The 27362-nt window shown below is 37.0% G+C and overlaps 1 protein-coding gene across 1 annotated transcript; it reads right to left on the bottom strand.

The window, feature by feature from the left end:
• Positions 1-758: 758 nt before the first annotated feature.
• HORMAD1 (HORMA domain containing 1) lies at positions 759-27285 on the bottom strand. Its single transcript, XM_074529623.1, has 14 exons — positions 27196-27285; positions 26340-26391; positions 25965-26109; positions 25607-25670; positions 23633-23669; positions 23313-23333; positions 23183-23209; positions 22524-22591; positions 20234-20385; positions 17238-17494; positions 15202-15265; positions 9855-9916; positions 8218-8301; positions 759-961 (listed from the first exon to the last, which is right to left on the bottom strand). Exons 2-14 carry the CDS (start codon positions 26370-26372, stop codon positions 881-883), a joined length of 1095 nt encoding a protein of 364 aa, XP_074385724.1. The 5' UTR covers positions 26373-26391; positions 27196-27285; the 3' UTR covers positions 759-880.
• Positions 27286-27362: the final 77 nt, after the last annotated feature.

Raw genomic sequence — 27362 nt, 5'->3', positions numbered from 1 at the left:
ACTAAAACTGCTCCTTGGAATTGCTGAATTTCCTCCTTTTGGGAAACTCAATTTGCTCCTTGAGCTTCTTTCTTTGGGCACTAAAACTGCTTGGAATTGCTGAATTTCCTCATTTTGGGCAACTAAAACTCCTTTTGAGCAACTAAAACTGCTCCTTGGGCTTCTTCTTTTGGGCACTAAAATTGCTCCTTGGAATTGTTGAATTTCCTCCTTTTGGGAAAATAAAATTGCTCCTTGAGCTTCTTTCTTTGGGCACTAAAACTCTTGGAATTCTGCTCTTTGGAATTGCTGAATTTCCTCATTTTGGGAAAATAAAACTCCTCCTTGGAATTGCTGAATTTCCTCCTTTTGGGAAACTAAAACTGCTCCTTGGGCTTCTTCTTTTGGGCACTAAAATTGCTCCTTGGAATTGCTGAATTTCTTCATTTTGGGGACTAAAACTGCTCCTTGGAATTGCTGAATTTCCAACTTTTGGGAAACTAAAATTGCTCCTTGGGCTTCCTTCTTTAGACAACTAAAACTGCTCCTTGGAATTGCTGAATTTCTCCTTTTGGGAAACTAAATTTGCTCCTTGAGCTTCTTTCTTTGGGCACTAAAACTCCTTGGAATTGCTGAATTTCCTCTTTTTGGGCACTAAAACTGCTCCTTGGAATTGCTGAATTTCCTCATTTTGGGCAACTAAAACTCCTTTTGGGCAACCAAAACTGCTCCTTGGAATTGCTGAATTTCTCCTTTTGGGCAACTAAAACTCCTTTTGGGAATTAAAACTTCTCCTTGGAATTGCTGAACTTCCTCTTTTTGGGAATTAAAACTGCTCCTTGGAATTGCTGAATTTCCTCCTTTTGGGCACTAAAACTGCTGAATTTCCTCTTTTTGGGCTCTAAATCTGCTCCTTGGGCTCGCTGAGCTTCCTCCTCTTGGGCAGCACCTCCTGGCTGGAGGAGGGCTCGGCCGGGTGCAGCTGCCAAGGAAAAGCAAGGCTGGAATTTCAGGGCAGGGCCTGCCAGATGTGCAGGGCCCGCAGGAACATCTGGATGCCCCTTCCAGGCAGCACTGAGGAATTCTGGGAGGTTTTCCTGTGGCAGGAAATGCAGCACAGGACAAGGAGGGGTGGGTTCAGGGTGAAAGAGGGAAATTGAGGTTGGAAACATTCCCCTGTAAGGTGGGAAAGTTCACACTGAAAGAGGGGAAATTCAGGCTGGAGATGTGGGAGAAATCATTCCCTGTGAGGTGAGAAAATTCAGATTGAAAGAGAGGAAATTCAGGTTGGGGATATGGGAGAAATCCTTCCTTGTGGGGTGGAAAGATTTAGGCTGAAAAAAAGAAAATTCTTCCCTGTGGGGTGGGAAAATTCAGATTGAAACAGAGGGAAATTGAGGTTGGAGAAAAGGGAGAAACCCTTCCTTGTGGAGTGGAAAAATTCAGATTGAAAGAGGGAAAATTGAGGCTGGAAACATGGAAGAAATCCTTTCCTGTGGGGTGAGAAGATTTAGACTGAAAGAGGGAAAATTCAGGTTGGAGAAAAAGGAGAAATCCTTCCCTGTGAGGTCGAGAGGTTCAGATTGAAAGAGGGGAAATTGAGGTTGGAAACATGAGAGAAATCCTTCTCTGGGGTGTGAAAATTCAGACTGAAAGAAGGAAAATCCTTCCCTGTGGAGTGGGAAAGTTCAGACTGAAAGAGGGAAATTGAGGTTGGGGAAAATGGAGAAATCCTTCCCTGTGAGGTGGAGAGGTGTAGATGGAAAGAGGGGAAATTGAGGTTGGAGATGTGGGAGAAATCCTTCCCTGTGGGGTGGGAAAATTCAGATTGAAACAGAGGGAAATTGAGGTTGGAGAAAATGTAGAAATCCTTACTTGTGGGGTGGGAAGATTTAGATTGAAAGAAGGAAAATCCTTCCCTGTGGGGTGGGAAAATTCAGATTGAAAGAGGGAAACTGAGGTTGGAGATATGGGAGAAATCCTTCCTTGTGAGGTCGAGAGGTTCAGATTGAAAGAGGGGAAATTAAGGTTGGGGAAAATGGAGAAATCCTTCCCTGTGGGGTGGAAAAATTCAGATTGAAAGAGGGAAACTGAGGTTGGAAATGTGGGAGAAATCCTTCCTTGTGAGGTGGGAAAATTCAGATTGAAACAGAGGGAAATTCAGGTTGGAGATAAGGAAGAAATCCTTTTGTGGGGTGGGAAAATTCAGATTGAAAGAGGGAAAATTTAGGCTGGAAATATGGGAGAAATCCTTCTGTGGGGTGGGAAAATTCAGATTGAAACAGAGGGAAATTCAGGTTGGGGATAAGGGGAGAAATCCTTCCCTGTGGGGTGAGAAAATTCAGATTGGAACAGAGGGAAATTGAGGTTGGAAATGTGGGAGAAATCCTTCCCTGTGGGGTGGAAAGATTTAGACTGAAAAAAGGAAAATTCTTCCCTGTGGGGTGGGAAAATTCAGACTGAAAGAGGGGAAACTGAGGCTGGAAACATGGGAGAAATCCTTCTGTGGGGTGAGAAGATTTAGACTGAAAGAGGGGAAACTGAGGTTGGAAATGTGGGAGAAATCCTTCCTTGTGAGGTGGGAAAGTTCAGACTGAAAGAGGGAAAATTGAGGCTGGAGAAAAGGGAGAAATCCTTCCTTGTGGGGTGGGAAAATTCAGATTGAAAGAGGGGAATTGAGGTTGGAGATAAGGGAGAAATCCTTCCCTGTAAGGTGGGAAAGTTCAGACTGAAAGAGGGAAACTGAGGCTGGAAACATGGGAGAAATCCTTCTGTGGGGTGGGAAAATTCAGATTGGAACAGAGGGAAATTGAGGTTGGAGATGTGGGAGAAATCCTTCCCTGTGGGGTGGGAAAATTCAGACTGAAAGAGGGAAAATTTAGGCTGGAAACATGGGAGAAATCCTTCTGTGGGGTGGAGAGGTTCAGATTGAAACAGAGGGAAATTGAGGTTGGAGATGGGGGAGAAATCCTTCTGTGAGGTGGAAAGATTTAGACTGAAAGAAGGAAAATCCTTCCTTGTGAGGTGGGAAAATTCAGATTGAAAGAGGGGAAATTCAGGTTGGGGAAAAGGGAGAAATCCTTCTGTGGGGTGGGAAAGTTCAGACTGAAAGAGGGGAAATTCAGGTTGGAAACATGGGAGAAATCCTTCTGTGGGGTGGGAAGGTGTAGATGGAAAGAGGGGAAATTGAGGTTGGAGAAAAGGGAGAAATCCTTCCCTGTGGGGTGGGAAAATTTAGACTGAAAGAGGGGAAATTGAGGTTGGAGAAAAGGGAGAAATCCTTCTGTGGGGTGGAGAGGTTCAGATTGAAACACGGGGAAATTGAGGTTGGAAACATGGGAGAAATCCTTCTGTGTGGGGTGGAAAGATTTAGACTGAAAAAATGAAAATCCTTCCCTGTGGGGTGGGAAAATTCAGACTGAAAGAGGGGAAACTGAGGTTGGAAACATGGGAGAAATCCTTCTGTGGGGTGGGAAAGTTCAGACTGAAAGAGGGAAATTGAGGTTTGAGATAAAGGAGAAATCCTTCCCTGTGGGGTGGAAAGATTTAGGCTGAAAGAGGGGAAACTGAGGTTGGGGATAAGGGAGAAATCCTTCCTTGTGGGGTGGGAAAGTTCAGATTGAAAGAGGGGAAATTAAGGTTGGGGAAAATGGAGAAATCCTTCCCTGTGAGGTGGAGAGGTTCAGATTCAAAGAGGGAAAATTGAGGTTGGAAATGTGGGAGAAATCCTTCCTTGTGGGGTGGAAAGATTTAGACTGAAAAAATGAAAATTCTTCCCCTGTGGGATGTGAAAATTCAGATTGCAAGAGGGGAAATTGAGGTGGGAAATATGGGAGAAATCCTTCCCTGTGGGGTGTGAAAATTCAGATTGAAACAGAGGGAAATTGAGGTTGGAAACATGGGAGAAATCCTTCCTTGTGAGGTGAGAAAATTCAGATTGAAAGAGAGAAAATTGAGGTGGGAAACATGGGAGAATTAGACTGAAGGTGGGAAGATTTAGACTGAAAGAGGGAAAATTCAGGTTGGAGATATGGGAGAAATCCTTCTGTGGGGTGGGAAAATTCAGATTGAAACAGAGGGGAAATTAAGGTTGGAGAAAAGGGAGAAATCCTTCCCTGTGGGGTGAGAAAATTCAGATTGAAAGAGGGAAATTCAGGTTGGAGAAAAGGGAGAAATCCCTCCCTGTGGGGTGGGAAAATTCAGACTGAAAGAGGGGAAATTAAGGTTGGAAACATGGGAGAAATCCTTCTGTGGGGTGGGAAAATTCAGATTGAAAGAAGGAAAATCCTTCCCTGTGGAGTGGGAAAGTTCAGATTGAAACAGAGGGAAATTCAGGTTGGGGATAAGGGAGAAATCTGTCCCTGTAAGGTGGGAAAGTTCAGACTGAAAGAGGGGAAATTGAGTTTGGGAATATGGGAGAAATCCTTCCTTGTGGGGTGGGAAAATTCAGATTGAAAGAGGGAAACTGAGGCTGGAAACATGGGAGAAATCCTTCCCTGTGGGGTGGAAAGATTTAGACTGAGAAAAGGAAAATTCTTCCCCTGTGGGGTGGGAAAATTCAGATTGGAACAGAGGGAAATTCAGGTTGGGGAAAATGGAGAAATCCTTCTGTGGGGTGGGAAAATTCAGATTGGAACAGAGGGAAACTGAGGCTGGAAACATGGGAGAAATCCTTCCTTGTGGGGTGGGAAAATTCAGATTGAAAGAAGGAAAATCCTTCCCTGTGGGGTGGGAAAGTTCAGACTGAAAGAGGGAAAATTCAGGTTGGAGAAAAGGGAGAAATCCTTCTGTGGGGTGGGAAAATTCAGATTGAAAGAGAGGAAATTGAGGCTGGAAATATGGGAGAAATCCTTCCCTGTGGGGTGGGAAAGTTCAGATTGAAATGGGGGAAATTCAGGTTGGGGATGTGGGAGAAATCCTTCCCTGTGGGGTGGGAAGATTTAGACTGAAAGAGGGAAAATTCAGGTTGGAGAAAAGGGAGAAATCCGTCCCTGTGAGGTGGGAAAATTCAGATTGAAAGAGGGGAAATTCAGGTTGGGGATATGGGAGAAATCCTTCTGTGTGGTGGGGAGGTGTAGATGGAAACAGGGGAAATTGAGGTTGGGGAAAATGGAGAAATCCTTCCTTGTGGGGTGGGAAAATTCAGATTGAAACAGGGAAATTTAGGCTGGAAACATGGAAGAAATCCTTCCCTGTGAGGTCGAGAGGTTCAGATTGAAAGAGAGGAAATTAAGGCTGGAAACATGGAAGAAATCCTTCTGTGGGGTGGGAAAATTCAGATTGAAAGAAGGAAAATCCTTCCCTGTGGAGTGGGAAAATTCAGATTGGAACAGAGGGAAATTGAGGCTGGAAACATGGGAGAAATCCTTCTGTGAGGTGGAAAAATTCAGATTGAAAGAGGGGAAATTGAGGTTGGAAATGTGGGAGAAATCCTTCCCTGTGAGGTGAGAAAATTCAGATTGAAACAGAGGGAAATTGAGGTTGGGGAAAATGGAGAAATCCTTCTGTGGGGTGGGAAGATTTAGACTGAAAGAGGGAAAATTCAGGTTGGAGAAAAAGGAGAAATCCTTCCCTGTGAGGTCGAGAGGTTCAGATTGAAAGAGGGGAAATGCAGGTTGGAGAAAAGGGAGAAATCCTTCCATGTGGGGTGGAAAGATTTAGGCTGAAAGAGGGAAAATTGAGGTTTGGGATATGGGAGAAATCCTTCCCTGTGGGGTGGAAAAATTCAGATTGAAACAGAGGGAAATTGAGGTTGGGGATAGGGAAGAAATCATTCTGTGAGGTGGGGAGGCGTAGATGGAAAGAGGGGAAATTGAGGTTGGAGAAAAGGGAGAAATCCTTCCCTGTGGGGTGTGAAAATTCAGATTGAAACAGAGGGAAACTGAGGCTGGAAACATGGGAGAAATCCTTCCATGTGGGGTGGAAGGGCCCTGGCACAGACGATTCCATGGATTCCCCATCTCTGGAAGTGTCCAAGGCCAGGCTTTCATTCAAATATTACAATGAACCTTTAAATTTCACTCAAAAATTACAATAAACCTTTAAATTTCACTCAAAGATGACAATCAACCTCTAAATTCCATTTAAAGATAACAATCAACCTCTAAATTCCATTCAAAGATTACAATGAACCTCTAAATTCCATTTAAAGATAACAATCAACCTTTAAATTCCATTCAAAAATGACAATAAACCTTTAAATTTCACTCAAATATAACAATCAACCTTTAAATTTCACTCAAAGATGACAACGAACCTTTAAATTCCACTCAAAGATAACAATGAACCTCTAAATTTCATTCAAAGATAACAATAAACCTTTAAATTTCACTCAAAGATAACAATCAGCCTTTAAATTTCACTCAAAGATGACAATCAACCTTTAAATTCCATTCAAAGATAACAATGAACCTTTAAATTCCATTTAAAGATTACAATGAACCTCTAAATTCCATTCAAAAATAACAATCAACCTTTAAATTTCACTCAAAGATAACAATCAACCTTTAAATTTCATTCAAATATTACAATCAACCTTTAAATTCCATTTAAAGATTACAATGAACCTCTAAATTCCATTCAAAAATGACAATAAACCTCTAAATTCCATTCAAATATTACAATCAACCTTTAAATTTCATTCAAAAATAACAATCAACCTTTAAATTTCATTCAAAAATGACAATAAACCTTTATCTCCACTGTCCTTTTGGTTATTTCAAGCAATTGTGATTTGTTTAATAAATTTATTAATAAGTTCAGTAAATTCTCTTGGAAAAATACCCAGGGATGGTGAGTGAATAAAACAACCTTACCTTATTTTTTGTGAATTTAATAATTTAAAAAAAGCTCTGAATTTTATTGGGTTGGGAACAGGGAGGGAATTCAGAGCTCAGGGAATTTTTTTTAGGAATTTTTTTTTTAGGAATTTTTTTTTTTTATTTTTTTAGGAATTATTTTTTACTAAACTTAGGAATTTTTTTATTAGGAATATTTTTTTTAGGAATTTTTTTTAGGAATGTTTTTAGGAATTTTTTTTAGGAATTTTTTTTTACTAAACTTAGGAATTTTTTTATTAGGAATATTTTTTTTAGGAATTTTTTTTTTAGGAATTTTTTTTAGGATTTTTTTTTTAGGAATTTTTTATAGGAATTTTTTTTTACTAAACTTAGGAATTTTTTTTCAGGATTTTTTTTAGGAATTTTTTTAGGAATTTTTTTTTTAGGAATTTTTTTTAGGAATTTTTTTTGGAATTTTTTTAGGAATTTTTTTTAGGAATTTTTTTTTTTAGGAATTTTTTTTAGGAATTTTTTTTTACTAAACTTAGGAATTTTTTTTTAGGAATTTTTTTTAGAAATTTTTTTTAGGAATTTTTTTTTTACTAAACTTAGGAATTTTTTTTAGGAATTTTTTTTAGGAATTTTTTTAGGAATTTTTTTAGGAATTTTTTTTAGGAATTTTTTTTACTAAACGTAGGAATTTTTTTTTTTAGGAATTTTTTTTTAGGAATTTTTTTTTACTAAACTTAGGAATTTTTTTTTTAGGAATTTTTTTAGGAGTTTTCTTTTAGGATTTTTTTTTTAGGATTTTTTTTTAGGATTTTTTTTTAGGATTTTTTTTTAGGAATTTTTTTTTACTAAACTTAGGAAATTTTTTTTAGGAATTTTTTTTTAGGAAATTTTTTTTTAGGATTTTTTTTTTACTAAACTTAGGAATTTTTTTTTTAGGAATTTTTTTTTAGGAATTTTTTTTTACTAAACTTAGGAATTTTTTTTTTTTAGGAAATTTTTTTTAGGAATTTTTTTAGGAATTTTTTTTTACTAAACTTAGGAATTTTTTTTTAGGAATTTTTTTTAGGAATTTTTTTTTAGGAATTTTTTTAGGAATTTTTTTTTAGGAATTTTTTTTTAGGAATTTTTTTTAGGAATTTTTTTTTAGGAATTTTTTTTTTAGGAAATTAGGAATTTTTTTTTACTAAACTTAGGAATTTTTTTCAGGAATTTTTTTTTAGGAATTTTTTTTACTAAACTTAGGAATTTTCCTCAACCTGTGTTACCTCCATCAAATCACTTCCACCTCCTCAAGAATTCTTTTTTTGGAATTAATGGGAATTTAGGAAGTGATGAGAATTTCACTCTGCCAATACCAAGTGCATTCAAACTCTTGATTTTTATTCCCTGTTTGCAACAGAAAATGATGAGAATTAAAGAAAGAATTAAAGAAAAATTCAATACTAACAATGCAGCTTTGGAAAATCTTCCCACTCCTTGTCCTGCTCTCTGACACGATCAGCTCCGACGTTTTTCGGGTCAAATGATCAACCTGGAAGCAAAAAAATTGATTTTTAATTAATTACAGCAGCAAAAAATCCACCCAGAGTGGGGAATTCACAGAGCCTGAGCTCAGACTGAATTTTGGGGGGTTTAAATGGTGAAAATTTCCATTTATTTCCATTATTAAAATAGAAATTACATTTTCCATTTTCACTCAGATCAGGAATTCCCTGCTAATTATTTCCATTTATTTCCATTATTAAAATAGAAATTACATTTTCCATTTTCACTCAGAAACAGGAATTCCCTGCTAATTATTTCCATTTATTTCCATTATTAAAATGGAAATTAAATTCTCCTTTTTTCACCCAGCCTTTTGTGCTTTAGAATAATCCTGGAAAACACCAGGGAGTGAAATGCAAAGGAATTCAATAAATTTGAATTTTTAAGTTTGAATTCAGAATTAGCAGTGGAATTCCCTGCTAATTATTTCCATTTATTTCCATTATTAAAATGGAAATTAAATCCCCCATTTTCACTCAGAAACAGGAATTCCCTGCTAATTATTTCCATTTATTTCCATTATTAAAATGGAAATTAAATTCTCCTTTTTTCACCCAGAAACAGGAATTCCCTGCTAATTATTTCCATTTATTTCCATTATTAAAATGGAAATTAAATCCCCCATTTTCACTCAGAAACAGGAATTCCCTGCTAATTATTTCCATTTATTTCCATTATTAAAATGGAAATTAAATTCCCCTTTTTTCACCCAGCCTTTTGTGCTTTAGAATAATTCTGGAAAACAGCAGGAAATGAAATGTAAAGGAATTCAATAAATTTGAATTTTTAAGTTTGAATTCAGAATTAGCAGTGGAATTCCCTGCTAATTATTTCCATTTATTTCCATTATTAAAATGGAAATTAAATCCCCCATTTTCACTCAGAAACAGGAATTCCCTGCCAATTATTTCCATTTATTTCCATTATTAAAATAGAAATTACATTTTCCATTTTCACTCAGAAACAGGAATTCCCTGCCAATTATTTCCATTTATTTCCATTATTAAAATGGAAATTAAATTCTCCTTTTTTCACCCAGAAACAGGAATTCCCTGCTAATTATTTCCATTTATTTCCATTATTAAAATGGAAATTAAATTCTCCTTTTTTCACTCAGAAACAGGAATTCCCTGCTAATTATTTCTATTATTAAAATGGAAATTAAATCCCCCATTTTCACTCAGAAACAGGAATTCCCTGCTAATTATTTCCATTTATTTCCATTATTAAAATAGAAATTACATTTTCCATTTTCACTCAGGAATTCCGTGCCAATTATTTCCATTTATTTCCATTATTAAAATGGAAATTAAATCCCCCATTTTCACTCAGAAACAGGAATTCCCTGCCAATTATTTCCATTATTAAAATGGAAATTAAATCCCCCATTTTCACCCAGAAACAGGAATTCCCTGCCAATTATTTCCATTTATTTCCATTATTAAAATGGAAATTAAATCTCCTTTTTTCACCCAGCCTTTTCTGCTTTGGAATAATCCTGAAAAATTAAATGTAAATGAATTTTTTGGCTTTTCCCACCTGAGGATTGGAAACAGGAATTTGGATCCCTCCAGCTTCACCTCCATGAGCTGAATTCTTTCCTGAAAGAATTGGAGAATTAAATAAAGCTTTAAAAATAAAAAATCAACAATCCAAAGGGAACAACACCAGGACTAATTAAGAAAAAACTCTGAATTTTGGAATTTTTATGAATTTTTAGAAAAATCAAGACAAACCTTCATGTGGTTATTCAAATTCTGCAACTTACCAGAATTGTCAAAAATAAAATTCTGATCCACATTTGATGTTTCCTAAATATTCCCACCATAATTTTTCAACAATATGGAAACATTATTTTTTTCAACAGCATGGAAATGGCAGCTGGTTTGACAAAGCCACAAATGTTTCTTCTCAAAAAATTTGCAGATTTTTGCATGATTTTGGAATTTTTATGAATTTTCAGAAGAATCAAGACAAACCTTCATGTGGTTATTCCAATTCTGCAGCTTACCAGAATTGTCAAAAATTAAAATTCTGATCCACACCTGCTGTTTCCTACATTTGCCAGCTCCCCAGGACAAGGAATTTTCTGGATTTTTGCATTAATTTGGAATTTTTATGAATTTTTAGAAGAATCAAGACAAACCTTCATGTGGTTATTTCAGTTCTGCAGCTTACCAGAATTGTCAAAAATAAAATTCTGATCCACACCTGCTGTTTCCTAAATGTTTGCACCATAATTTTTCAACAATATGGAAACATTATTTTTTTTTCAACAGCATGGAAATGGCAGCTGGTTTGGCAAAGCCACAAATGTTTCTTTTCAAAAAAATTTCTGTATTTTTGCATGGTTTTGGAATTTTTATGAATTTTCAGAAGAATCAAGACAAACCTTCATGTGGTTATTCCAGTTCTGCAACTTATCAGAATTGTCAAAATTAAAATTCTGATCCATGTGTGCTGTTTCCTACATTTGCCAGCTCCCCAGGACAAGAAATTTTCTGGATTTTTGCATGAATTTGGAATTTTTATGAATTTTTAGAAGAATCAAGACAATCCTTCATGTGTGTCCTTCATTTATTCCAGTTCTGCAACTTACCAGAATTGTCAAAAATAAAATTCTGACCCACACGTGCTGTTTCCTAAATGTTTGCACCATTATTTTTCAACAATATGGAAATGGCAGCTGGTTTGGCAAAGCCACAAATGTTTCTTTTCAAAAAAATTTCTGTATTTTTGCATGGTTTTGGAAATTTTATGAATTTTCAGAAGAATCAAGACAAACCTTCATGTGGTTATTTCAGTTCTGCAGCTTACCAGAATTGCCAAAATTAAAATTCTGATCCACGTGTGATGTTTCCTACATTTGCCAACTCCCCAGGACAAGAAATTTTCTGGATTTTTGCATGAATTTGGAATTTTTTATGAATTTTCAGAAGAATCAGACAAACCTTCATGTGTGTCCTTCATTTATTCCAGTTCTGCAGCTCACCAGAATTGTCAAAAATAAAATTCTGATCCACTTGTGCTGTTTCCTAAATGTTTGCACCATTATTTTTCAACAATATGGAAACATTATTTTTTTCAACAGCATGGAAATGGCAGCTGGTTTGGCAAAGCTGCAAATGTTTCTTCTCAAAAAAAAACCAAAAAAAAAACCCAAATCCAACATTTTATCTAAAATGTGAAAAGGAAATTCCTGAAATGCAATGGGAATACAAAGCATCCTCTGCTTTATCTAAAATCTAAAAAGGAAACTCCTGAAATGCAGTGGGAACATGAACCATCCTCTGTTTTATCTAAAATCTGGAAAAGAAGCTCCTGAGATGCAATGGGAACACAAACCATCCTGTTTTATCTCAAATATAAAAAAGCAAACTCCTGAGATGCAATGGGAACATGAACCATCCTCTGTTTTATCTAAAATCTAAAAAGAAAATTCCTGAAATGCAATGGGAACACAAACCATCCTGTTTTATCTAAAATCTGAAAACTCCTGAAATGCAATGGGAACACAAACCATCCTGTTTTATCTAAAATGTGAAAAGGAAACTTCTGAGATGCAATGGGAACATGAACCATCCTCTGCTTTATCTAAAATCTAAAAAGGAAATTCCTGAAATGCAATGGGAATGCAAAGGGAACACAGACCATCCTCTGCTTTATCTAAAATCTAAAAAGGAAATTCCTGAAATGCAATGGGAACACAAACCATCCTGTTTTATGTCAAATCTGAAAAAGAAGCTCCTGAAATTCAATGTGAAAACAAACCATCCTCTGCTTGATCTCAAATCTCAAAAAGAAGCTCCTGAGATGCAATGGGAACACAAACCATGCAATGGGAACACAAAGCATCCTCTGCTTTATTTCAAATCTGGAAAAGAAGCTCCTGAGATGCAATGTGAACATGAACCATCCTCTGTTTTATCTCAAATGTGGAAAGGAAATTCCTGAGATGCAATGGGAACAAAAACTATCCTGTTTTATCTCAAATCTGAAAAGGAAACTCCTGAAATGCAATGGGAACACAAACCATCCTGTTTTATGTCAAATCTGAAAAAGAAGCTCTTGAAATGCAGTGGGAACACAAACCATCCTCTGCTTTATCTAAAATCTAAAAAGAAAATTTCTGAAATGCAATGGGAACATGAACCATCCTCTGTTTTATCTTAAATCTGAAAAAGAAGCTCTTGAAATGCAGGGGGAACACAAAGCATCCTCTGCTTTATCTCAAATCTAAAAAGGAAATTCCTGAAATGCAATGGGAACATGAACCATCCTCTGTTTTAGATAAAATGTGAAAAGGAAACTCCTGAAATGCAAAGGGAACACAAATCATCCTCTGTTTTATCTCAAATCTCAAAAAGAAGCTCCTGAGATGCAATGGGAACACAAACCATCCTCTGTTTTATCTAAAATGTGAAAAGGAAATTCCTGAAATGCAATGGGAACACAAACCATCCTCTGCTGTATCTAAAATGTGAAAAAGAAGCTCCTGAAATGCAATGGGAACACAAAGCATCCTCTGCTTTATCTAAAATCTGAAAAGGAAACTCTGGTGATGTTTCTGGTTATAAAACAAAACACACTCTGGTGAGGTTTCTCATAAAACAAAATTAATTCTGGTGAGGTTTCACAAAACAAACCCATTCTGGTGAGGTTTCATTAAAAAAAAACGCATTCTGGTGAGGTTTCTGTCAATAAAATAAAACACACTGGTGAGGTTTTGGTTAATAAAACAAACCCCATTCTGGTGAGGTTTCTGTCCATAAAACAAAATTAATTCTGGTGAGGTTTCTCACAAATCAAACCCCATTCTGGTGAGGTTTGATAAAACAAACCCCATTCTGGTGAGGTTTTGGTTAATAAATCAAACCCCATTCTGGTGAGGTTTGATAAATCAAACCCCATTCTGGTGAGGTTCCTGTTTATGAAATAAAACACACTCTGGTGAGGTTTTGGTTAATAAAACAAACACATTCTGGTGAGGTTTCACAAAACAAACCCCATTCTGGTGAGGTTTTTGTCCATAAAACAAAACTCATTCTGGTGAGGTTTCTGGTTATAAAATAAAACCCATTCTGGTGAGGTTTCTGTCCACAAATCAAACCCCATTCTGGTGAGGTTTTTGTCCATAAAACAAAATTAATTCTGGTGAGGTTTCTCATAAATCAAACCCCATTCTGATGAGGTTTTGGTTAATAAAACAAACCCCATTCTGGTGAGGTTTTGGTTAATAAATCAAACCCCATTCTGGTGAGGTTTCTGTCCATAAAACAAAATTGTTTCTGGTGAGGTTTCATAAAACAAACCCCATTCTGGTGAGGTTCCTGGTTATGAAATAAAACCCATTCTGGTGAGGTTTCATAAATCAAACCCCACTCTGGTGAGGTTTTTGTCCATAAAACAAAATTAATTCTGGTGAGGTTTCTCATAAAACAAACCCCATTCTGGTGAGGTCTCATAAAACAAACCCCATTCTGGTGAGGTTTTTGTCCATAAAACAAAATTAATTCTGGTGAGGTTTCTCATAAAACAAAACCCATTCTGGTGAGGTTTTGGTTATAAAATAAAACACACTCTGGTGAGGTTTTGGTTAATAAAACAAACCCATTCTGGTGAGGTTTCTCATAAATCAAACCCCACTCTGGTGAGGTTTCTGGTTATAAATCAAACCCCATTCAGGTGAGGTTTCATAAAACAAAACCCACTCAGTTGAGGTTTCTGTCCATAAAACAAAATTAATTCTGGTGAGGTTTTGGTTAATAAAACAAAACCCATTCTGATGAGGTTTGATAAATCAAACCCCATTCTGGTGAGGTTTGTGTCCATAAAACAAAATTAATTCTGGTGAGGTTTTGGTTAATAAAATAAACCCCATTCTGGTGAGGTTTCTCATAAAACAAACCCCATTCTGGTGAGGTTTGTGTCCATAAAACAAAATTAATTCTGGTGAGGTTTCTGTCCATAAATCAAAATTAATTCTGGTGAGGTTTCATAAATCAAACCCCATTCTGGTGAGGTTTAATAAAATAAAACCCACTCTGGTGAGGTTCCTGCAGCAGCCGCAGCACAGAGAGGCACCAGCAGCTCCCTCTGCAGCTGCTGCACCAGGGCCATTTATAAAATTTCATTTATAAAATTTCATTTATATCACTGATATACATATTTATTTATATATTCATTAATATTTCTAAATAGAAACCCCATTCAATTTAGCTGAGCTGATAAAGTGGAACAGAAGATGAGAATTTTGAACAGTAACATGAAAATATGTTAATTATGTTTTAACATGTTACCATTTGTTAACCAAGTGCTTCACAGAATGAAGGCACGGTCATGTATGTGAAGGAAATCATGAAAATTTGAATATAGAAAATTGAGGGTTTGAAAAGTCAAATTAAAAATCACATTAAAAATTGTAATATATATAATATATATGATATAATACAATATATATAATATAATACAATATATATAATATAATGCAATTAATATAACATAATTTATATTATACATAATATATAATATATGATATATAACATATTATATATTATATATTATATAATGTAATATAAAATATATAATATATATTGTATAATAATATATATTACATATAATATACAACAGATATATATAATAAGTAGAATATAATGTATAATATATAATATATAGTGTAAATATAATATAATATGATATAATATAATTAATACAATATAATATAGCATAATGTAACATAACATAATATGTACTACAATATAATATGTAATATAACATTATAATATAATATTTATATCACTTAACAAAATATTATAAAATATACACTAGAGATTATTACACAAAAATTATAACATAAAAATTATAATACAAAATATACAAATATTACCTTGAGCTTCTGAATTATTCAGATGATTCTTGTTTTCCACTCCATTATCCAAGGCAGGATCCTCCTGGATGAAGAAACAGATTTGTCACTGACTGCAGAGAGAATTCTCCCCTCAGATATTTAAGGAGACACTTTTGAGATGGAATTGTGGTGGAATAAACTGAAATGGAGCAGGGAAATTAAGGAAAAAATGAAATTAAGGCATTTTGTCCTGCTGAAACATGTCTGAAAATAGAGATGGCAGTAAAATTAAGGAAAAAATGAATTTAAGGCAAAAATGAATTTAAGGAAAAAATGAATTTAAGATATTTTGTCCTGCTTAAACATGTCTGAAAATAGAGATGTCAGGAAAATTAAGGAAAAAATTAATTTAAGGCATTTTGTCCTGCTTAAAAATGTCTGAAAATAGAGATGGCAGGAAAATTAAGGAAAAAATGAATTTAAGGCAAAAATGAATTTAAGGAAAAAATGAATTTAAGATATTTTGTCCTGCTTAACCATGTCTGAAAATAAAGATGGCAGTAAAATTAAGGAAAAAATGAATTTAAGGCATTTTGTCCTGCTTAACCATGTCTGAAAATAGAGATGGCAGTGTCCCCATAATGTCCCCATAATGATGAGCTGTCCCTCTGCTGCTCCTGCACTGCTTCAACAGTGCCAGGCTGCAAACTGGAGCAGGAAAATTAAGGAAAAAATGAATTTAAGGCATTTTGTCCTGCTGAAACATGTCTGAAAATACAGATGGCAGTAAAATTAAGGAAAAAATTAATTTAAGCCATTTTGTCCTGCTTAACCCTTCTGAAAAGAGAGATGGCAGTGTCCCCATAATGTCCCATAATGTCCCCATAATGATGAGCTGTCCCTCTGCTGCTCCTGCACTGCTTCAACACTGCAAATGGAGCAGTAAAATTAAGGAAAAAATGAATTTATGCCATTTTGTCTGGCTGAACCATGTCTGAAAATAGAGATGGCAGGAAAATTAAGGAAAAAATGAATTTAAGGAAAAAATGAATTTAAGGCATTTTGTCCTGCTTAACCCTTCTGAAAATAAAGATGGCAGTGTCCCCAAAATGTCCCATAATGTCCCCATAATGATGCTGCTCCTCATGCACAGCATTGCTTCATCACTGCAAATGGAGCACTAAAATTAAGGAAAAAAATGAATTTAAGGCATTTTGTCTTGCTGAACCCTGTCTGAAAATAAAGATGGCAGTAAAAATAAGGAAAAAATGAATTTAAGGCATTTTTTCCTGCTTAAACATGTCTGAAAATAGAGATGGCAGTGTCCCCATGGCCTGAGCTGTCCCTCTGCTGCTCCTGCACTGCTTCAACAGTGCCAGGCTGCAAACTGGAGCAGTAAAATTAAGGAAAAAATGAATTTAAGCCATTTTGTCTGGCTTAAACATGTCTGAAAATAAAGATGGCAGGAAAATTAAGGAAAAAATGAATTTAAGGAAAAAATGAATTTAAGGAAAAAATGAATTTAAGATATTTTGTCCTGCTTAACCCTGTCTGAAAATAGAGATGGCAGTGTCCCCATAATGTCCCCATGGCCTGAGCTGTCCCTCTGCTGCTCCTGCACTGCTTCAACACTGCAAATGGAGCAGGAAAATTAAGGAAAAAAATGAATTTCAGGCATTTTGTCCTGCTTAAAAATGTCTGAAAATAGAGATGGCAGTGTCCCCATAATGTCCCATAATGTCCCATAATGATGAGCTGTCCCTCTGCTGCTCCTGCACTGCTTCAACACTGCAAACTGGAGTAGTAAAATTAAGGCAAAAATGAATTTATGCCATTTTGTCCTGCTTAAACATGTCTGAAAATAGAGATGGCAGTGTCCCCATAATCCCATAATGATGAGCTGTCCCTCTGCTGCTCCTGCACTGCTTCAACACTGCAGGAAAATTAAGGAAAAAAATGAATTTATGCCATTTTGTCCTGCCTAACCCTGCCTGAAAATCACACACAGCGAAATAATAACCGACTTTTCCCAAAAAAACTTCAAAATCTCCCCAAAGCAAAGTGTGTGCTCTTACACTGATGCCCTGGCTCTGCTCCTGGGGCTCCTCTCTGCTGCCCCCACAGCCCTGGGGGGGCTCAGCAGCCCCTGCCTCCCTCAGGATGGCGCTGCCCACGCTCTCCATGCGCTGCCTCTCGGTGCTGATCTTCAGTCTCAGCAGGTGGAACGGTGTTGGCACCTCGCCCACGTTCAGGTACAGGGGCTCCTCCTGGAACAGCAGCCCCTCGTCCTGGGCCTCCCTGAAGCCTGGGGGTTGGTAATCAGGGGGGGTGACTGCACAGAGGTGAAAGGGTTAGGGCTTGCAAAAGTGATTTGAACTGGTTTTGCTTTTAAATATAGAGAGTTACTGCAAAAAAATGCTTGGGGAGGGGAGTAACCGAGTTTGGAGTAAATGAAGCACAACAGGAAAAGCTCTTTGGAAGAGGGTACAGAGAGAGAAAAGAGAAGCTCTGATTTGTCATTGTAAGGCAGAGAAATGAAATGTTTTAGGTCTTGCAAAACTGATTTTAACTCTTTTCTCCTTTAAATACAGAGAGTTACAGCAAAAAACTGCTTGGGGAGGGGGATAATCAATATTGAGTTTGGAGTAAATGAAGCACAACAGGAAAAGCTCTGGTAAAGCTCTTTGGAAGAGGGTACAGAGAGAGAAAAGAGAAGCTCTGATTTGTCATTGTAAGGCAGAGAAATGAAAACTTTTAGGTCTTGCAAAACTGATTTTAACTATTTTTGCTTTTAAATATAGAGAGTTACAGCAAAAAACTGCTTGGAGAGGGGAATAATCAATATTGAGTTTGGAGTAAATGAAGCACAACAGGCAAAACCCCGGTAAAACTCTTTGGAAGAGGTTGTAGGTACACAGAGAGAAAATAGGAGGTCTGATTTGTCATTGTAAGGCAGAGAAATGAAATGTTTTAGATCCTGCAAAACTGATTTTAACTCTTTTCTTCTTTAAATATAGAGAGTTACAGCAAAAAACTGCTTGGGGAGGGGAATAATCGAGTTTGGAGTAAATGAAGCACAACAGGCAAAGCTCTTTGGAAGAGGGTACAGAGAGAGGAAATAGGAGCTCTGATTTGTCACTCTAAGGCAGAGAAATGTTTTAGGTCTTGCAAAACTGATTTTAACTATTTTCGCTTTTAAATATAGAGAGTTACTGTAAAAAACTGTGTGGGGAGGGGAATAATCGAGTTTGAGTTTGGAGTAACTGAAGCACAACAGGTAAAGCTCTTTGGAAGAGGGTACAGAGACAGAAAACAGGAGCTCTGATTTGTCATTGTAAGGCAGAGAAATGAAATGTTTTAGATCTTGCAAAACTGATTTTAACTATTTTCGCTTTTAAATATAGAGAGTTACAGCAAAAAACTGCTTGGGGAGGGGAGTAATCGAGTTTGGAGTAAATGAAGAACAACAGGCAAAACTCTGGTAAAGCTCTGAAGGTTGTAGGTACAGAGAGAGAAAATAGAAGCTCTGATTTGTCACTCTAAGGCAGAGAAATGAAAACTTTTAGGTCTTGCAAAACTGATTTTAACTCTTTTCTTCTTTAAATACAGAGAGTTACTGCAAAAAACTGCTTGGGGAGGGGAATAATCGAGTTTGGAGTAAATGAAGCACAACAGGCAAAGCCCTGGTAAAACTCTTTGAAGGTTGTGGATACAGAGAGAGAAAAAGAGAAGCTCTGATTTGTCATTGTAAGGCAGTGACACACTCAGAAAGCAGAGCCAGGTATTTGGACAGTCTCCAGGCTGGGGAATTTTGCTACAGCCTGACATGCTCTGGGAAACTCCAAATGGGAAACTGTGCTACACCTGACATGCTCTGGGAAACTCCAAATGGGAAACTGTGCTACACCTGACATGCTCTGGGAAACTCTAAATGGGGAATTTTGCTACAGCCTGACATGCTCTGGGAAACTCTAAATGGGGAATTTTGCTACAGCCTGACATGCTCTGGGAAACTCCAAATGGGAAACTGTGCTACACCTGACATGCTCTGGGAAACTCCAAGTGTTTTACAACCCAGGCAAATGCAGAGAAGTCAGTGCCAGGATTGTGTTCCTGCAGTGAGATCACGTCCCCTCCCCTTGGGAGTCAACCTGTCCTGACAAACAGCCACACATGAAACAACCTCACTTAAATCTCAGCAGCCACAAAGATTATCCACTGAAAAAGTGAAAAATGTCCTTTTTGGTCTTGTTCTGCAGAGCCTGATCAATCAGGGTGACACGGCAGTGTAGCCTTGTGGTGTTGTGAGGTCCCCAGGATGAGGTGAGAGAGGAGAATTTGACTTCAGGTTCTCAGAAGGCTGATTATTATTATTATTATTATTATTATTATTATTATTATTATTATTATTATTATTATTTACTTCATATATGTTATAATATTTATTCTATTATATTATAATTTACATTATATTTATATTATAGACGTTATGTAATATATAATTCATTATGTTATACATCATATATAATATATATAACATATTATATAACATTATATAACAGATTATATATGTAATATATAATCTGTTATGATATACATTATGCATTATGTATAATATGATATATATATGTAATATATAATCTGTTATGATATACATTATGCATTATGTATAATATGATATATTACATATATAATCTGTTATATAATGTTATATAATATGTTATATATATTATATTCTATATTATACATAATATCATCTTATACCATATAATATCATCTTTATATTATATTATATTATCTTATATCATATACTAAAACTACACTAAAGAAAGGATACATCAGAAGGCAGGAAAAGAATGAATAATAAAAAACCCGTGACTGACTCAGAGAGTCTGACACAGCTGATGAGGATTAGCCACTAATTAAAAACAATACACATGTTTGGATAAACCATCCCCAGACCACACTCCAGAGCAGCAAAACACAGAGAAGCTGAGGCTGCTCCTCTTGCCAGGAGAAGAACCCAACCCCTGGCTGAAAGGATTTTTCAGAAACCACCTCAGTGACGCACCCTCGTCGTAGTAGAGGAGTTTCATGGTGAGGCAGACGTCGCTGGGCAGGGGGCTCAGGTTCTGCATCAGGATGTAGATCTTGCGGATGAGCAGGATGCTGGCCCGCTTGGTGTCCGCACAGCTGATGGGGCACCCGGACTTGTTCTCCTGGCTGGGAGCAACAGCAGCCACCTGAGCTTTGGTTGTGTTGTGATCTCAGGGTTTAGCTCAGAACCTCGGGTCCCTCCCCCTGATAATTCCCTGCCAGGGTTAGCAATCATTTCTGCTTTCCCCTCCCAGCCCTGCAATTCCAGAAGGAATTGAGTGATTGGCACATTCAAACCCCTGGGGGGTGTGGGATCTCAGCACCTCAGCACTGAGGTGTCACCGAGAGCACCCTTGGGGGGCTCGGGAGTCCTGGAATGTTCCAGAAGTGTCTGGTGGCTGCACTTTGATCCTACACAGGAGACGACACCTGTATGAGGATAGGAGGGTTTCACCAGGGTGAATGGTGAAGGGATTGGTTAATTAGAGGGTGAAACCCAGGGTTTAGGATTTCTGTAAGAGAAGTAAGATGGAGGAATTGGGGCCTGTCCTCCTTCTTCTTCTTCTTCTTCTTCTCCTCCATCTTCTTTGGTGATGGTGGCACTTTGGGATTGCTCATTACTAAAAGTGCACCGGGCAATAAGAATAAATGGTATTGGGGAAAAATGATAAATATTGTACACGTAACAATGGGTATAAAGATAGGTGGCTGTCCGGAGGGCAGCACAGTGTGCTCATGGCTGGCTGCTGAGCAGAGCTCTGTCGGGCCGAGAGAAAATCTTTTAGATAAACAATTAATAAACATAAAGACCGACATTAAACTCATTTAGGTTCTCTAAATGTCTCCTCAACACTAAACATTTTCTACAAATCTATTTCCCTCAATTGGTAATAATGAATCTGGTGCAAAAGTGACTCTTGACATCCAGGTCCAACATTTCCACCTGAAATCCAGAATCCCAGCTCAAAGCCAAAACCTGTCCTGCTCCCCAGCTCCTCACACCTGAGGGCCTGCAGAGCAGCACAAGCATCTCCTGGTTCTCCTTTTCTATTTTAAGGAGCATTTTATGCAGGAGGGAAGCTGGGATGAGTTTTTCTAACCCTGCCTGAGTGCTGCACATTCTCTGTCCCTTGGGAGATCAAACCCTGAGCCAGGGACATCAGGAGAGTTCAGGGATCAGCAGCTGGCACCAACTGCTCCATCCTGCACCACACAGTGCTTAAATACCCCAAAGAAATACTGAAATTAAGAGAAAATGAGGCACTTGTCAAAGCCCCACTTCTGAGAAGTGCTTTTCCTCAAATAAAGGCTCCCTTCAAGTTTCCTCAACATTAAACTCATTTAGGTTCTCTAAATGTTTCCTCAACACTAAAAATTTTCTACAAGTCTATTTTCCTCAATTAGTAATAATGAATCTGGTGCAGAAGTGACTCTTGGCATCCAGGTCCAACATTTCCATGCTGCCAATCCACCAGAATTTGACCCAAAATCCCATCTCAAACCCAAACCTCTCCTGCTCCCCAGCTCCTCACACCTGAGGGCCTGCAGAGCTGCACAAACATCTCCTGGTTCTCCTTTTCTATTTTAGGAGCATTTTATGCAGGAGGGAAGCTGGGATGAGTTTTTCTAACCCTGCCTGAGTGCTGCACATTCTCTGTCCCTTGGGAGATCAAACCCTGAGCCAGGGACATCAGCAGAGTTCAGGGATCAGCAGCTGGCACCAACTGCTCCATCCTGCACCACACAGTGCTTAAATACCCAAAAGAAATTTAAAAAAAAAAGAGAAAATGAGGCACTTCTCAAAGCCCCACTTCTGAGAAGTGCTTTTCCTTAAATAAAGGCTCTCTTCAAGTTTCCTCAACATTAAACTCATTTAGGTTTTCTAAATGTTTCCTCAACACTAAAAATTTTCTACAAATCTATTTCCCTCAATTAGTAATAATGAATCTGGTGCAAAAGTGACTCTTGGCATCCAGGTCCAACATTTCCATGCTCCCAATCCTCCAGAATTTGACCCAAAATCCCAGCTCAAAGCCAAAACCTGTCCTGTTCCCCAGCTCCTCACACCTGAGGGCCTGCAGAGCAGCACAAGCATCTCCTGGTTCTCCTTTCTATTTTATGCAGGAGGAAAGCTGGGAGCAGTTTGAACTGTATTTTAATTAATTGTCTTAAAATAAATTATTTTTCTGTAGCTGTGACTGAGCAAAATGTTGTGGGGTTTTTGTTTTGTTTTGGGGGTTTTTTGGATGTTTTTTGGGTTTTACCTGCCAAAATCCAGGAGTGGCCCACTGTGGGTGTACTTGAACTTGAAGTGGTAACACTCAGTGACTATCTGCAAACAAAGCCAGGATTGATTAATTAATTAATGATTAAATTAATGATTCAATTAATCCTAAACACTCCTGCTGCAGCTCTGCTCATTAATCTACCACCCTTTAAAGGAATAACTAAAACCCAACTCCCATGTGCTGAATACAGCTTCCTAATCCTCTAACAATGAACAGCAAAAATGCATAAAACTGTTTAAAACTTCATAAAAATGATGATTCTTTTCCAGGCATCAGTGTGATCAAATATTTTGAAAATCAGCTGAAGTTTTTAGCATGAAAAATTCCAGTTTGAATGAAAATGGAGCATTTGTGGTGACACCCAGTGGGTTTTGTGTTTTCCATAAAAGTCCCATAAATTTTTTTAGGCAGAGTCAGGATGGGACTTTTCACTCTGCAGTGATATTTTGGTTTCTGAAAATACTCAAAATGTAATTCCACACATGGCAATTCTCACTGTAAAAAATTCCCATTTTTACACCTGGTGTTTCAAAATGCTCTTTTTAAATAGAGGTGCATGTTAAATATTTCTGTTTGTACCCACTGTATTTCACTATTTCCACATTATCACCAGTGAGATATTCCAGCAGATTTACCTGAGGCTCTTCTGTCTGGGTATAAACCTGTGGTTTTGGAGAAAATAAAAGAAAAGAAAATAAAGAATGAGAACTGCACATTTCTCAAAGAATATCCCTAAAAATCCCCCTGCCTTTCAGAGATACTCACTGCTAGGACAATCTGTCTCAGCTGTCAGGAACATAAATAGAAAAAAAACAAACAAAAAAAGAACATTAAATATGTTTCATTGCCCATTTGTGCTGCCCAAACTGCTTTTCTCTAGCTCTGAAATCCAACCCAATTAAAGCCTGCTGGAATAAAAACTTCTTCCCCAGATAAATAAAAACACCCCCAGATCCCTCTCTGGATTTCTGTGCTGCTGTTTACAAGAATTTGATGCAGAAATGTTTGTGCATCCCACCCTGCAGCTGAGTGAGCTCAGAGAAATCAACATTGCAATAAAACTGAAATGGGACTGGAAAACTTACGTATTTCTTCTGCAAGGCATCATAGCACCCCAACATCCTGCAAAAACCAAATAACATTGGCCAGCTACTGCTAATTTGCATTTGTTTCTCACTAACAGCACCAAAAAAATTAAATTTTTCTGTTTATTCTTACTGTATTAAAGTAATAATAACACTTATCTTATTAGCAGTGATGCAAAATGTGTAACACCAAATCACCCCAAGCTATTGAAAGAGTAATTTAAAATATAATTTTGAGGTAAATCAATTAAAATATAATCCATTTATCAGTAAAAATATATTGTAATGCTTCACACACTTTCCAACACATATTCATTAATCAGGGTCTAATTGCAGGTATCCATGGCAGAGGGTTGAGGAAGCTTCAAGGTCCCTTCCAACCCAAACCATTCCATGATTTTATTATCAGTAATTTATAATTACTGATTTATAAATCAGTAATTCAGCTGATCAGCAACATTGCTGAAGCACAAAGGAATTATTACCTTTATTTAGATGTTGCTATTTTGTTTTTATGCAAGACCCAATTAGGGAATCAAAACTTACCTTATTTTTTTTCTTATCTTAGTGTCAACAAACAAAAATTGGGTTAGTTTATTAAATAAATAAATTAATTAAAATAAAATCTGTGAGTGAGATATTTAAATTTCAGATGTAAAATGGTGGCTTTGAGTCTCCTGACCAATTAGAGAGGAACTGCTTTTGGATTTTTGCATTTTTGTGCATCCTTGAGTGCTCATGCTCAGAGGAATGAAGTATACAAATGCACAGTGTTAAATATTTAGTGTTTATTTAGTTTATTTAGTGTTAGATATTTATTGTTTATTTTGGTTATTTAGTGTTAGATATTTAGTGTTTATTTAGTTTATTTAGTGTTAGATATTTATTGTTTATTTAGTTTATTTAGTGTTAGATATTTAGTGTTTTATTTATTTAGCTCATGCTCAGAGGAATGAAGTATACAAATGCATAGTGTTAAATATTTAGTGTTTATTTAGTTTATTTAGTGTTAGATATTTAGTATTTATTTAGGTTATTTTGTGTTAGACATTTAGTGTTTATTTAGTGTTAGATATTTAGTGTTTGTTTAGTTTATTTAGTGTCAGATATTTAGTGTTTTATTTATTTAGCTCATGCTCAGAGGAATGAAGTATACAAATACAGAGTGTTAGATATTTAGTGTTTATTTCGTTTATTTAGTGTTAGATATTTAGTGTTTATTTAGGTTATTTAGCGTTAGATATTTAGTGTTTATTTAAGTTATTTAGTGTTAGATATTTATTGTTTATTTAGTTTATTTAGTGTTAGATATTTAGTGTTTTATTTATTTAGCTCATGCTCAGAGGAATGAAGCATACAAATCCATAGTGTTAGATATTTAGTGCTTATTTAGTTTATTTAGTGTTTTATTTATTTAGCTCATGATCAGAGGAATGAAGTATACAAATGCATAGTGTTAAATATTTAGTGTTTATTGAGTTTATTTAGTGTTAGATATTTAGTGCTTATTCAGGTTATTTAGTGTTAGATATTTAGTGTTTATTTAGTTTATTTAGTGTTAGATATTTAGTGTTTTATTTATCTAGCTCATGCTCAGAGGAATGAAGTATACAAATGCATAGTGTTAAATATTTAGTGTTTATTTAGTTTATTTAGTGTTAGATATTTAGTGTTTATTTAGTTTATTTAGTGTTAGATATTTAGTATTTTATTTATCTAGCTCATGATCAGAGGAATGAAGTATACAAATGCATAGTGTTAGATATTTAGTGTTTATTTAGTAAATATAAAATATTTAATAAAGTACAGTCACTCTGCAAACAGAGATTTGTGCTGTCCTAAGCCCTGAGCTGAAAATACCATTGTGACACAAACGTGGCAGAGAATTTTTTGCCTTTTTTCTGCAAACAGCCAGGAAGGAACCTTTGAGCATTTAGATGCTGAGGAAATCTTACCTGTGTGTAATCAACTTACCATTTCACCAGCTGGGTAGAGCCAGGAGAGTTTTTGTCTTCTCGCAGAATTTTCACACAAACATCTCAAAAAAAAAACCCCAAAAAAACCACACACACATTAACTTAGGACAAAGTGCAAGGAAAAGTTCAATGTCCAAAAGCACATATCAAGAAGAGACTAAAATTAACACTACTGACAAGTGTGAGCATTGTTTTAATGTCAGTTAGCAGCAGCAATAACAAAATGTAATTTATTAATATGTGAAATTTCCATTACGTGCATCAAAATGGCATCCACCCATTAAAAAGACCAAGTGGCCTTAAAAATAACTCCATGCCAAGAATTTTTGTCAATTCTGATGGAAGCAGCCCCTTACCATCCATGTATCTGGTTCCATAGGCACTCTCAGGGAAGATTCCCCTCAGGTAAGTGATGCAGGACACTGCCACTGCCAGGAGCCTCTTCACCACCATCAGGGATTGCTGCTCCGTGGCAATTTTATTGGGAAATACAACTGCATTCTGAAAATCCCAGCAAGAAACCAATGAATTTGTATGATTTATAAAAGTTAAGCACATTCCTGACGCTTGGTGGTGCAGTATTTGTAGGACACAGCTGGTTTCTACCAAGCACACAACAAAATTCGAATTATTTTTCTATACTTCTTTCTATCTATTCTTTATCCATAATTAAAAGACTAAATTACCCTATTTTCCCATTATTGTGCTGAAATACACAAATAAGACCATACCACAGAATTCCTTTGCTTCTGAGCAGTTGCCATTCTGCAGAGATTCCTGTGCCTGTCAATAAAACACCTGCATTAGCACCTGGATAAGGAAAAAGGGGCTGCAGCTTCTCCAGGGCATTCCCTGGATTTACCAACACCTCCTGCACAATTCACCAGCTCAAACAATCTGTGTTTTTCACAAAACAGAACAGGATGGCTTCTCTAATCATCCCCAGTATCAGATTCTTGATTTTTACGGCTTCCCTGAGGCTACAGGGTGCAATAATTAGAATGTTTACATCTGTATTTCTATGAAATATGAACATCTAAAGGCAGTTCTCTTCAGTACTAAATGGTGCCCAACCTACAGGATTTTCAAATGTATGAAAATGCTCCCCACATTTCAAACACCCCCAGACTTGAGTTGTTTTCACCTATAATTTAAATGAGTGTGGGAGAATCTGAACCCTCACCACTCTAAGCCTGACTCCACACAAACCTTCCCCCCAACTCAGGAATAACAAATTCGCCCACGCCTGAGGAAAACACCTTCCCCAAGTTAGAAATAAGGTCTGGATCACGAAGGGCACCGAGTTCCCCTCAGTAATCCTCCATAAACCCCCTGATTGCAGCACAGGGCCGCTGTGAGGAAGGAGCCGCTCCCCTCAGCCTCAGCCCAGAAACCACCACCTGCTTCGAGGGAATCTGAGGCAAGCGCGAAGACACAACGCTGCAGAGCAGCACAGGGCGGCGGGCAACAAAACTCGGAGGTAAGGTGAGAGAGATAATCGAGGAAAAACTGGAGGAGAAAGTGAGGAGAGAGAAGGGAAATTAAGGAAGTTGAAGGAAAGGAGGTGAGAGAAGCGCGTGCCCTCACCCTCAGGGCGCCTTTCCCGCCCTCGCCCTCAGCGGGCTCCGCCGCGGGGCCGTGCGCAAACGCAGGGGGCGGGGCTTGCCCTCAGCCGGCGCCGCGCATGCGCAGTTCTGCTCCGTCTGTGAGGGGTCGGAGGGTTGCGGAATGTTCTGGGCTGTAAAGGAATTACA

The sequence above is a fragment of the Zonotrichia albicollis genome, chromosome 30 (assembly GCF_047830755.1).
Source record: "Zonotrichia albicollis isolate bZonAlb1 chromosome 30, bZonAlb1.hap1, whole genome shotgun sequence".
NCBI classification, from domain to species: domain Eukaryota; kingdom Metazoa; phylum Chordata; class Aves; order Passeriformes; family Passerellidae; genus Zonotrichia; species Zonotrichia albicollis.
The sequence above is the reverse complement of the archived record's forward strand: the minus strand, read 5'-3'. Positions and strand labels throughout refer to the sequence as shown.